At 40.4% G+C, this 13,586-nt stretch overlaps 1 protein-coding gene across 1 annotated transcript; it reads right to left on the minus strand.

The window, feature by feature from the left end:
- Nucleotides 1–10,450: 10,450 nt before the first annotated feature.
- On the minus strand, nt 10,451–13,178 carry LOC147957968 (uncharacterized). The gene is made up of 3 exons (XM_087531907.1): nt 12,891–13,178; nt 10,821–10,907; nt 10,451–10,720 (listed from the first exon to the last, which is right to left on the minus strand). Exons 1-3 carry the CDS (start codon nt 13,176–13,178, stop codon nt 10,451–10,453), a joined length of 645 nt encoding a protein of 214 aa, XP_087388033.1.
- Nucleotides 13,179–13,586: the final 408 nt, after the last annotated feature.

Consider the following 13,586-nt stretch of genomic DNA (forward strand, 5'->3'; position numbering starts at 1 on the left):
GTAAACTCTTTTATTCATATTCTTCTCAGACCGAGCAGCTGCCTCCACAAACGTAACAGCAGCATCAATGAGTTCCGGTGTGAGATCGTCCTTAGCAGAGCCTTCCACATCATTGTTACTAAACAGAGCTGCATGATAAATTACGAACGTCACGAACGGTGAGTACATGAAATGGTAGTAAGTTAAGCACTAAGATAGCTACTAATGGTACCTCTAGTTGTGGTAGTGTTGCCGGATGGCTTAGTACCACGAGCGCTTCGCTTGCTGGGCTTGTCAAGTTTAAAGGGGGATTCAAATTTCTTGGGAACAGTCCGTCGGCGCTTCCCGGATATAACATCGTCTTCTTTTGTGGTTGCTGCAGACTTTTTCCCCTTGCTCTTACCCACCATCCTGTCGATAGAACTTGCAGAAATGTCAATGTCGGACGATTCTGCTCGAGGAGAATTACCTACAATCCAAGGGTTCTCTGGTGTTACGCCGCACTCCGTTGTCTTGTCAACATCTAACTTGATAGGCGTTTTCTGGTTAACAAAGAAATAATGTGATAGGTTCAGTTAATGAAAATGAAGATGCATAATTGAGATAAATGAAGACAAATAAATGAAAACATACTTCCTCATCATCGTTGTTCTTGTTGACAACAGGCTCGTCAGGTTATGTCAAATCAATCACCGGCTCTAGACCGTCAGAGTCATCCTTGTACACAAATTCTTTTTTTTTCCGGCGGACCATTCTCAAAGGAATCCACTTCTATGTCTGCATCGTTGTTGCCGGAAGCCGCAGCAGCCGCTGGCTTGTACATCACACCATTTTGGTTCAACTTCTCTAACAATCTCTGCATTACATAAAAAATATTAATTAATGTCGGCACGGTTTTGCAACTTCAAAAATGTTGTAAACATAGAATTAAGGGTGTGTCACCTCAGCTACTTGTTCCGGTATTTCCTTCATTTGGCTACGTATGTAATCCATACACCGATTCATGATGAGGTTCATCATATCGTCCGCGTTTGAGGCTAACTTGGACTTCTTTGCCGCACCAACGGCGGGCTTCATTTTTGGCTTTTCTGGTTCGGGTACTTTGCGCTCCTGCGCCCTATACTCCTTGGTTATGTTGCCTTCAATCTGCATGTGAAATACAAGTATATGTGATCAATAAAAATATTAATACAACTAATTATGTTATATAAAAGATTTAAGAAGTACCCAACGTAATGAATTACCTTGATGTTACCACGGCCACGTCCGTGGTCATAATCAAACTTGTCTCTCCTTGAGGCTACAGCTTCAGTCCAATTTCTCATTAGAGGTTCCATGGACAAGCTAGGATTGAATGTGCATTCACCTTCCAGAGGCTGAACCGATCTCCCAGTACAGGTACTGCATGAATGAAAAATTACAGTTAGTACTATACAACAGGTAAATTAGCAATCATATTTTTTTTGCAATGGTACAAGTCTGAAAGGTGTACCTGTAGGAGAGCTAAGTTCCCTCTCGGCCATTGGCGGAGGTGTTTTCCTTTCCTCACGTTGCGAAGGCAGTCCAGCAGAACCCGGAGGGTGAATGCATTCCAATTAATCTTGGATATACGCTTCACATCGTCCACCAATGCGTAACATTGCTTTGGTACAGTCTTGCTCGACATGGGAGCAAGAACTGTTCCAAGCAACACGAGGACAACTCTCTGAAGGAAATCGTCGCCGGCAGATTTATTTTTTGTGATGTGCACAATCAGATCATCGATGACTATGTTACCTGTGGTCTTGCTCAGGAATTGAGGCAGTACTCGATCTTTAACATCCTCACCTTCCTCACCGAGAATACCTTCTGTCGACAGTCCGTGGTTCTCCAAGGCCAAGATGCACTCAACATCCACAGGACCGAGAGACACTTCGCCAACCAAGTCTTGTACAATGAATCTGCCCTTGCTAGGATCAAAAATCTCAACCATGTACCGGATCAATAGTGTACGCATCTTCAGCGAAGGTATCTGAAGCATGCTACGGAGTGGTGTTTCGGCAAGTGCGGCCCGTTGACCGGAAGATAGACCGGCAATAAGTTTGCACCATTTTTCAACGGCGCAAACAATTTCTCCGTTCAGTTCATCCATCCTGTTAAAAAAATATACTTGGTTACAATACCATAAATTATGTAATCAACTTTTTTCCTAACATATTGTTGCATAAAACATAATAATGGAATACACTATCCCACAATATATAGAAAACTATAGAACATAATTTATTCATACTGAAACATTCAGCAGAGACACGTGCAACACATAAAATGACAGTTTAACAAGTACTTATTTAACCAATTAGTTTCATAATCAAAAGTAACATTATTTATCTAATCATTTATTTTCATATGGTACTGTACAAATAGATATAAGAATCGGTGACAGTGCCTAATTAACAGTAAATCGAAAAGAAAAAAAACGAAATTATGCCTACTGGAACATGCATCAAACAAACGTGCAACACATACAATATTAGTGGGCGTCTCATAGTTGCAACATGCATGTCTTACGGCATTGCTATAACTTAAAGTGACTATGCTATAACTAACACTGATTTAAAATTGTTGTTTATTCACCAATTCAACCTACAAGTGAAAGACAACAAACAACATGTAGAAACTTGGAATCGTAGGGCTATCTAATCTAATACACACACAAACAAATCTAGTGTCATAGGCTTATCTAATCTAATACACGCACAAACAAAAAACATCTACTAGAACAGATGTAATGCGAAGATAATGGATCTTATCTAATCTAATATATGCACAAAGAAAAGCATCATGGATGCGGTACGGTTGCCAACATACTGGATTGCTCGATGAAGATGGAAGTTGTCGGCGTTGTAACGCGGACGCAGTTCGTCCATGACGGCCAGCACGCGCTGACGATCTGGATGTTCTCGACGATCTTGCTGGAGTTGGGCCGATGCTAGGGATGCAGCTGTCGTCGACTCGGCGGTAGGAGCCGTCGTAGACGACATGAAAGACGATGCCGAGACTATATAGGAGGAGGAGGATCTCCTAGGTTGTCGTAACCACCAGGGAAAGTACGTCCGTGATCTTTGCCTTGGTTGAGGAGAGGCAGTACGTGCTCCTAAATTAAAGGGATAGGCTTCCCACTCTCGAGTTTTTTTTTGTAGATTCCGATCCGGGATTTGTGTAACAAATCGCAGGTGCTCCTCTCTTTGAGCGACGAGGGGCTCGTTTCATGTACTTTTTTTTCATATTACAAAATTTTGATATCAAATAATTATTTCAAGTCAACCAAATGGCCCCAAATTTTTTTCACACAATGGGATGACCATGGACATCATGCATGCCAATTCTCATTGATTTCCGACACTCGATGCATTTATTAGGATTTTGCCTGCGAAAAGAACCCGAAACGCTACCCGGACGTGACGCGACGTTCGTTCGGTGTCAGGAATGGCTCACATGTTGCATGGGGGCCTACATTGGGCATCCTCACATGGTGCCAAAGTTTGGTGTCATTTCATGCATGCCAACACATAGCACATGTGCAATCACCATCATTCGGGTCTGCCGGAGGGGGAGCCCGAAGGACGTTGTTTTTCTGGATTCAACCAAATGGTCCCAAATTTTTTTCACACAATGGGAAGACCATGGACATCATGCATGCCAATTCTCATCGATTTCCGGCACTCGATGCATTTACTAATATTTTGCCGGCGAAAAGAACCCGAAACGCTGCCCGGACGTGACGCAACGTTCGTTCGGTGTCAGGAATGGCTCACATGTTGCATGGGGGCCTACATTGGGCATCCTCACATGGTGCCAAAGTTTGGTGTCATTTCATGCAGGTCAGCACATACCACATGTGCAATCACCATCATTCGGGTCTGCCGGAGGGGGAGCCCGAAGGACGTTGTTTTTCTAGAGTCAACCAAATGGAATTTTGAAAATAGAATGAAAATTATATTTAAGAAGTGAAACAGAAGACAACATACATTCATGGATTTTTGATTTTTATAACTATAATAAGAAATAAAATACAAAACATATACTTCAATTTTAAAACTCTAAGAAGAAATGAACAAAGAAAAAATATATTTGATATACCTTTTTTGAAATAGAAAACAGAAAAGATATATTATAATAAAGATGAAACATATTATATTGCATTTTTTGAATTTTAATAGTGCGAGAATAACTAAAGGAGTAAAAATATATTAGATTTTAAATTATTGTACAGATAAAAAGAAAATAAATATTTAATTGAATAAGTGAACTATAAGACATTAATTTTTGGTACACATTGAATAAGTGAAATATAACACATTGAAGCAGCTCGATTTTAAATGTGGTACTAATCTGCGCGTGGGTGAGGCTGGCCTGTGACGGCCCACCCGAATTAGGCCCAAGCGATCGTCGCGCCGGGCACATCCCAGCGGTGCTGGGAGTTTAGTCCCACCTCGCCAAGCGAGGGGAGCTTGCACCGGTTTATATACCGGGCTGAGCTTCCCTTCTCAAGTTCCTTTCTAAAGCGGGCAACACATGCCTAACCCTGTCCTTCTCTGCCCAGTGGGGCCTACTAGCTGCCTATTATCACAATCTGGTGGGCCTGCATCCTGGCCCAATAAATGATTGGGTTGCTAGTCGTATGCTGGCCGTTGAATTGTGTAGTATGCAGCTAGTAGGCGGGCTTTTTTTGTCATATTTCACCTTTTGCATTTGTCACCATTATTTTTTGTTCTTCAAATCACCTCATAAAAGAATATAACACAACAATTTTTCGCACATTCATGAATTTTCTAACTGTCAGAACAAGTAATACAGAAAAATATATATGTGATTTAAATTTTTTTCAAAGATAAAACTAAAAATAAATATTTTATTTAACAAGTGAAATGAAAGAGAACGCATTATCTTGCATAATTTGAATTGTAAAGCTGTCGGAATTAATGAAAGAGGAGAAATAGATTTGATTTTAAAATATTTGAAATATATATAAGAAATGAAATACGTAAACATCATGGCAATGCACACATTTCCATTGCAACCAGTAATTTAGGCTAACTAGGATTGTTTCCAAACACAAACGTGAGATTATGATAACCTTGCAGGGTTAAGCTATGTATTAGAATCTAGAACCAAATTAACGCAACCTTAGAGTTGAAGAAGTTGCTAATCCATATATCAATAATAATGCTCTATTTTCACTTCAAGCCAGCATAAACCTATATAACCAAAATCCAGCATGGCCTGCAGTCTGCCTAACCCATCATCCTAGGCTTACAAAGTTCATGAGCACCGCAAAATAACAGCAACAACTACTAAAACATCGCAACAAAGTAAAGGCCACATCTTCAGCAGGAAGTAGAGTCTTCTTTTTTATCCTTCCAGTCTTGCCCCGTTGATTCTCCACCCTAGTCTTGCTCCCACCTCCAGCACTTTTTTTGTGGCTCCTTTGTCTGAAAAATAGATCAATCAACAATCCAATGGCTCATTAGTCTTATTATAGAGAAAGTAGAAATGGGATTATTTATGAAAATAAAAGGATAACACATGCATTACATTAACAACTGCATTACATAACTTAACAGTTTGAACACATCACATTTGCACTATCTAAACTTCATCATTACATAACTTAACACTTACTGCAGTTCTCTGGGTTTGGTAGCATGGTACTATATGAACCAACGTATTAAAAACTACAGTATTCTTGCGTATACATATGAGATAACATGGTTTGACTAAAACAGAGATTTCTGGAGTATTCACAATACATACAACTGTTTGGTATGCTGTAAATTGTGCTGCATAGCCATTGCATTTAAGCACTCACAAACTCTGTTTTTTAAAAAGAGGCTACATTTTTCATGCAGAGAAATAACTATATTTTTCCCAATACTGCAGTAGTAAAATCACATTTATCGGGGGCAACCAAACAACTCACTGTAAATACAACTAACATAATCTCAAATACTGAAGTATTGTCAAAGAACTTAGAACATATTATGCTATCAAACGGGTCCAAACTGACTCACTCAGATAGACTAACTGAAAACACTGACATGCCATCACTCTGTTTTCTTGTCCTTCAACTTGTTGATGCGCTCTGAGTGACGAATGCTCATACGGATGTAGGTCTCCGCTTCAATCGGCATGGTCCTGTCTCCGAGCTACGGGATCCCTGGACCCACAATCTGCACGTCCGCCGGCTGCTCCTGGACAACATCATCCTGCTCCTCCTCTCCAGCACTGTCGTCCAGCAGCAGAACAACCTCCTCTTCCCCGCTCTCATCCTTGCTCTGCTCCACATCTTCGCTATCACTCTCATCCTTGCTATGCTCCACATCTTCACTATCACTGTCATCCTTGCTCTGCTCCACATCACTGTCAGAGTGAACATTGGACTGATCAACCGGAGCAGGCACCGCGAGCAACACTCCGACAAGATATGGCACTGGAACAGGAGGGGCGCGGCGGCGCGAGCGGTACATGTACCACCTCGCACGCTGACGCGGATCCGGGGAGTTCTCCGCTTCGTTCATAGCCCAGAGGAAAACCTGGACTGGAACAACTCCTCGAGCAGGACCAAACAACGATTTCATCTCATTGCCCGTAAGCACCTTGATGAGACCCCTACCGTGGTCGATGAACATCTGCAAGCTGGGAAACTAGCTGCAGATCTCCTCCACATTCGCCCTCTTCTCTAGATCGCCCTGACAGAACTTCCCAACTGCCTCCTCCCACTTTTCTTGCGCGCGGCGGCAATCACTTGCCGACCGTGACCTCCTTCCCTTCTTGGCCCCCATCGCCAGCGACGCCAGATGTGAGATTTGAGCTCACGGAGTGAATGGGGAACAGAAGCAAATACCTAGGGTTCGTATCTGCCAGATGAAATGGGGAATTTTCCCCCTCTCCAGCTGATAACCGCGTGTGAGGCCAGCCTGGTATGGCCCACCCAAATTAGGCCCAAATCAAAGCCGCGGCGGGCACTGTCTCGGGGTGGTGGGAGTTTAGTCCCACCTCGCCAATGGAGAGGAGCTCGCACCGGTTTATAAACCCACCTGAGCTAATCATCTCAAGTTCCTATCTAAAGCGGGCAGCTCATTGCCTAACCAGTCTCTCTCTGCCCCGTTGGGCCTACCGGCAACTTATATACATTCACCGCGGGCTTGCATCCTGGCCCAATGGGTTACTAGTCGTATGCAGGCCGTGGGGTTTCATATAAATGCTGTTGGGTAGGCTGGCATTTTTATTATTTATTTCCTTTTTTGCATATGTCACATGTCAAAATTTGCAAACAAGTTTGAAGCATTAAATTTTCAAATTTTAAATTAAATATAAATTTTACAAAATATTTAAAATATTTGGACCAAACATTTCCACCATGTGAGGATACCCAAAGTAATTTTTTAAATTTGTATTCAATTTTTTGCATATGTCAAATGTCTAATTTTGCACACAAGTTTGAAACAAAATATGTCACATGTCAATTTTTTTGCATATGTCACATGCCAAATTTTGCAAACAAGTTTGAAGCATTAAATTTTCAAATTTTAAATTAAGTATAAATTTTAAAAAAATATTTAAAATATTTGGACCAAACATTTCCACCATGTGAGGATACCCAAAGTAATTTTTTTAATTTGTATTCAATTTTTTTGCATATGTCAAATGTCTAATTTTGCACACAAGTTTGAAACAAAATATGTCACATGTCAATTTTTTTGCATATGTCACATGTCAAATTTGGCACACATGTCAGGACCACCTCCAAATCACCCCTATTTTGGCACACATGATCTCTTGCACAAAGAAAGCTAGTTTTCCATAGTTTCATATTTTTTTTGAATTTTTTATTAATTTATAATGCCCTCTAGACTGACTGGTCAAACCATCAGTCTATACCTCAAGGGGGCACTGTAAAGTATTAATTTTCCAAATTTTATTTCATAGCCATGTTTGGAACATGTGGGTCACCATGTACAACAAAATGTGGGTGATTTGGAGGTGGGGGAAAAATCACGTATGTTCAAAAACTGGCTTAAGTTTAGACCAAATGGCCCCTCCGGAATGCGATGATTTTTTCGACCACCTCCAAATCACCCCTATTTTGGCACACATGATCTCTTGCAAAAACAAAGCTAGTTTTCCAAGGTTTTATTTTTTTTGAATTTGTTAGTAATTTGTAATGCCCTCTAGACTGACTGGTCAAACCATCGGTCTATACCTCAAGGGGGCCTTGTAAAGTATTAATTTTCCAAATTTTATTTCATAGCCATGTATGGCACATGTGAGTCACCATGTACAAGAAAATTAGGGTGATTTGGAGGTGGTGGAAAAATCACGTATGTTCAAAAACTGGCTTATGTTTAGACCAAATGGCCCCTCCGGAATGCGATGATTTTTTCGACCACCTCCAAATCACCCCTATTTTGGCACACAGGATCTTTTGCACAAACAAAGCTAGTTTTCCAAGGTTTTATATTTTTTTGAATTTTTTATTAATTTATAATGCCCTCTAGACTGACTAGTCAAACCATCGGTCTATACCTCAAGGGGGCATTGTAAAGTATTAATTTTCCAAATTTTCTTTCATAGCCATGTTTGGAACATGTGGGTCACCATGTACAACAAAATTTGGGTGATTTGGAGGTGGTGGAAAAAATCACGTATGTACAAAAACTGACTTAAGGACCAAATGGCCCCTCCGGAATGCGATGATTTTTTCGACCACCTCCAAATCACCCCTATTTTGGCACACATGATCTCTTGCACAAGCAAAGCTAGTTTTCCAAGGTTTTATATTTTTTTGAATTTTTTAGTAATTTATAATGCCCTCTAGACTGACTGGTCATACCATCGGTCTATACCTTAAGGGGGCATTGTAAAGTATTAATTTTCCAAATTTTCTTTCATAGCCATGTTTGGCACATGTGGGTCACCATGTACAAGAAATTTGGGTGATTTGGAGATGGTGGAAAAAATCACGTATGTTCAAAAACTGGCTTATGTTTTAGACCAAATGGCCCCTCCGGAATGCGATGATTTTTTTGACCACCTCCAAATCACCCCTATTTTGGCACACATGATCTCTTGCACAAACAAAGATAGTTTTCCAAGGTTTTATATTTTTTTGAATTTTTTATTAATTTATAATGTCCTCTAGACTGACTGGTCAAACCATCGGTCTATACCTCAAGGGGGCATTGTAAAGTATTAATTTCCCAAATTTTCTTCAATAGACACATGTGGGTCACCATGTACAAGAAAATTTGGGTGATTTGGAGGTGGTGGAAAAAATCACGTATGTTCAAAAACTGCCTTAAGTAGACCAAATGGCCCCTCCGGAGTGCGATGATTTTTTCGACCACCTCCAAATCACCCCTATTTTGGCACACATGATCTCTTGCACAAACAAAGCTAGTTTTCCAAGGTTTTATATTTTTTTGAATTTTTTATTAATTTATAATGTCCTCTAGACTGACTGGTCAAACCATCGGTCTATACCTCAAGGGGGCATTGTAAATTATTAATTTTCCAAATTTTCTTTCATAGCCATGTTTGGCACATGTGGGTCACCATGTACAAGAAAATTTGGGTCACAATTTTTGAATTTTTTCTGAATTTGTTATGCCCTACCCAATGCCGGTTCGAAACATGCGGCTTCACGGAGCCACTATAAATTGTACGAAAGGAGATCTTTCATATTACATATAATCAACTTGCATTTCATGAAAAAACTCCTTCATGTTACAAATAATCATTACACCTTTATTCAAATATTGTTTTTTGCACACACACACACACACCATCTTTAACTACTTTTTTATTAGTATTTGATGAAATGAAGGAATATGTGCTCTGTTATTGGAATATTTGATCATATGGTGGAGTATTTGCTATTTTTGCTTACTCAAATGAAGGAAAGATGTCATATGTGTCGACGAACAATTTCCACTTCACTAAAAACATTAATTTACTTAACGCAAAGTTTTACATTTGGTCCGATTTGCTTATGGGCAGAGCATGTTGCACAAGGCCACAACATGGGAATTTATTGCACCATTGCCACAGCATGTTCCACATGGCCGCATCATGGGAAGTGTTTGCAGCATGCCCGATCAGTGAAGCAACACTGTTGCGGCATGTCTGATCATTGCAACAGCTAAATTCAAGCAAATTATACATCTAAGGAACCATAATGGCAAATTTAAGGGACACAAATATAGATAGCAATATATACTACTGCCATAGATAGCAGCATCCACACAACACACTTGCTGATGCAGACCACTAGCATATTAGCTATGTTTGGACCGCACATCACAGTACTGCACTTAGATAAAGTTCATACTAAATTACCACTACAAGTTTCCACCATCAGAATACCACACAAAGTTCACCAAAAGGACTGAGCCTTCCTACATCATACGACAACGAGGGTCTAGGGCAACTACATGTCAGGGTTTCTCAGGACCTTGTGGAGGGAAAAATGCTGAGCCCTGATCTTGTAGTCATGACTGCTGATGGATGTAGCCCGACAATGCTCCATCAGATGCTCCAGCAACCCAAACCTGGGCTTGGGCCTGCTGCAGTAGGGGCACCGGTACTTGTCAGACCTCCAGTTGTAGTACCTAGCAGATCCTTGGGCCCTGATCTTCAGCACCTCCTTCTCTTCAAATGACTCGACGTTCCCCTCGACCACATCATCTCCAGATTGATACTGCACACATTAATGACTGACATTAATACATTATGCATTCAAATACTACAAACATCTAACACTAAGTCAATGCACAAATAACATTTCAGCTAGGCCTTACCTCGTACGGCTCATCCTCATCACTGTCATAAGGGTAGTAGCCAGATGAGTCCCACTTCCTCTTCTTGCCAACAAGATCCTCCTTTTGCTATATTGTCAACCAAGCAAGTCATTTACAAGGAATTGAATTGCAGTTCAAATAATGTCATTACAAACAAGTTGATTTTGCATAATGATGGAAAGCTCCTAACTATATTTCATACACTATATATGAAGCTATATACATACTAAACAATTGGCTTATGAAAATACAAGTTCATACTAAACAATTGGCTTATGAAAATACAAGTTCATTCATATGGACATACAATTTCAGTTTTTGCTTTTGAACATGCATATGAAGGTATAAATGAATATCATTCCTCTCTTATTAACCCATGATATAGCAGTTTTTGACAGACAATGCAAATAGGACCTTTATATATAACTTCACAAACATGTCAGGTTTTCATTTCATTTGTAAATCTTAATAAATATTTAGTTCAGAGCAGTTCTCAATGATCACTCATAAGTCAGAATAAGTGAAATTGTGAAGTCTAACTCCTACATCTAATTAAAATACCCTAACTCCAACATCTAATTAAAAAACACTAACTCCTACATCCACTGGAACATTGAATCACAAAATTTACGTACATATATCATTGGATATAAATGGATCCACTACAAATAACACTAACTCATACATCTAATTAAAATATCATAACTCTTACTTCTACTGCATCATTCAGTCACACCATTTAATTACATTTATCTCTACCTATAAATGAATCCAATACAAAAGAAACCTAACTAAACATCTAATTAAGAAACACTAGCTAGTACATCTACTACATCATTCAATCACAGAATCTATATAACTGTCTCTAAATGAATAATACAAATAAACCTTAACTAACCAACTAATTAAAAAACCATAACTACTACATCTACTGGATTACTCAATCATACATCCTACATATAACTGGCTATAAATGAATCCAATACAAGAAAACCCTAAGTAAACATCTAATTAAAAAACCCTAACTACTACATCTACTAGATGATTCAATCATAGATTCTGTATATATCTGTCTATAATTGAATCCAATACAAATAAACCTTAAAAACCATAACTACTACATCTACTGGATGTGATTCAATCACAAATTCTACTTATCAGTGGCTCTAATTGAATCCAGTACAAAAAATCCCCAACTAAACATCTAATTAAAAAGCCCTAACTAGTACATCTACTGGATGTGATTCATTCACACATTCTAAATATCAGAGGCTATAAATGAATCCAATACAAATAAACCCTAACTAAACATCTAATTAAGAAACCCTAACTAGTACATCTACTGGATGTGATTCAATCACATATATCAGAGGCTATAAATGAATCCAATACAAATAAACCCTAACTAAACATCTAATTAAGAAACCCTAACTAGTACATCTACTGGATGTGATTCAATCACATATACGACATATCCATGGCTCTAATTGAATCCAATACAAAAAATCCCCAACTTAACATCTCATTAAAAAACCCTAACTACTTGATCTACACAATGTTCAATCACAGAATGAACTAAACATCTAATTAAGAAACCCTAACTAGTACATCTACTGGATGTGATTCAATCACAGATACAACATATCTGTGCCTCTAATTGAATCCAATACAAAAAATCCCCAACTTAACATCTCATTAAAAAACCCTAACTACTTGATCTACTGGATGATTCGATCACAGAATCAACTAAACATCTAATTAAGAAACCCTAACTAGTACATCTACTGGATGTGATTCAATCACAAATACAACATATCTGTGCCTCTAATTGAATCCAATACAAAAATCCCCAACTTAACATCTCATTAAAAAACCCTAACTACTTGATCTACTGGATGATTCAATCACATAATCGAAACTTAACCTTCACCATATAAATCAATCAAACATCTAAAAACCCTAACTATCAGAAGGGGATGCAGCAACTAGCAACTACAAAAAACACTAACACCCAAAACTACTGCTTAACGGGGGTAACTAGCAACGGAGGGGACTGCTGGCAAGGATTACCTGCAGGTCCACGTGCTCGCCGCCGGCCTCCGCAGGTCCATCAGACGGGCCGCTCGACGCCGTCATGCCAAGCACCAGCACGGCTGAGTCCGCCATGATGGAGTCCGCCACGACCACCTTCTTCTCCTCCAGATCCGCCACCGCAGCGACCGATCTAGCACGTGGGGATGCGGCAGCTCCTGCACCCGCGCCGCCGATGAGGGTCTGCACGGCATCTGCCACGGTCTCCGCGCCCGTCTTCTGCAGATCTCCGCCCGCGACGGCGGCTTCGCGACGGCCTTGCTCCATCCGAGCCAGAAGCAAGCAGGAGAAGAGAGGGACGCGGCGGTGGTGAGCGAGCAGGTGGGGTGGCCAGTGAGGGAGACGATGAGGCAGAGTAGAGAGGAGGGAGAGGGAGGCGATTTGGGGGAAATGGGGTGGGCGATGCGGCCGGTGCCCGTTCCCCTCCTCTTATACTAGGGGGCTTTTTTTGGAAACTACCCACGAACACGTGCACGCGCACGATCGCGGGGAAACGCAACCGCCAGTGTATAATACACGTACATGCCCGGCATACAATAGTACACGGGCCGGCGTGGGCTCATACAGGGCTCTACGACTTGTCTACGCGCACTATACACCCACCTGAAATGACCATCGTGCCCCTAGTTACGAACCGCCATCGACGCATCTGGACCGTCCTTGTGTTTTTCCCAC

Source organism: Triticum urartu, chromosome 7A, assembly GCF_056163025.1.
Source record: "Triticum urartu cultivar PI428250 chromosome 7A, HENAU_Tu73, whole genome shotgun sequence".
Taxonomy (NCBI): Eukaryota; Viridiplantae; Streptophyta; class Magnoliopsida; order Poales; family Poaceae; genus Triticum; species Triticum urartu.

What these genes read in the sequence shown, in the direction of transcription:
- LOC147957968 (XM_087531907.1), bottom strand. Translation starts at nt 13,178, where the DNA reads ATGGAGCAAGGCCGTCGCGAAGCCGCCGTCGCGGGCGGAGATCTGCAG. An exon ending in GCGAGCACGTGGACCTGCAG is followed by an intron (nt 10,908 to 12,890) that starts GTAATCCTTGCC and finishes TTGACAATATAG; the next exon opens with CAAAAGGAGGATCTTGTTGG. An exon ending in ATGAGGATGAGCCGTACGAG is followed by an intron (nt 10,721 to 10,820) that starts GTAAGGCCTAGC and finishes TAATGTGTGCAG; the next exon opens with TATCAATCTGGAGATGATGT.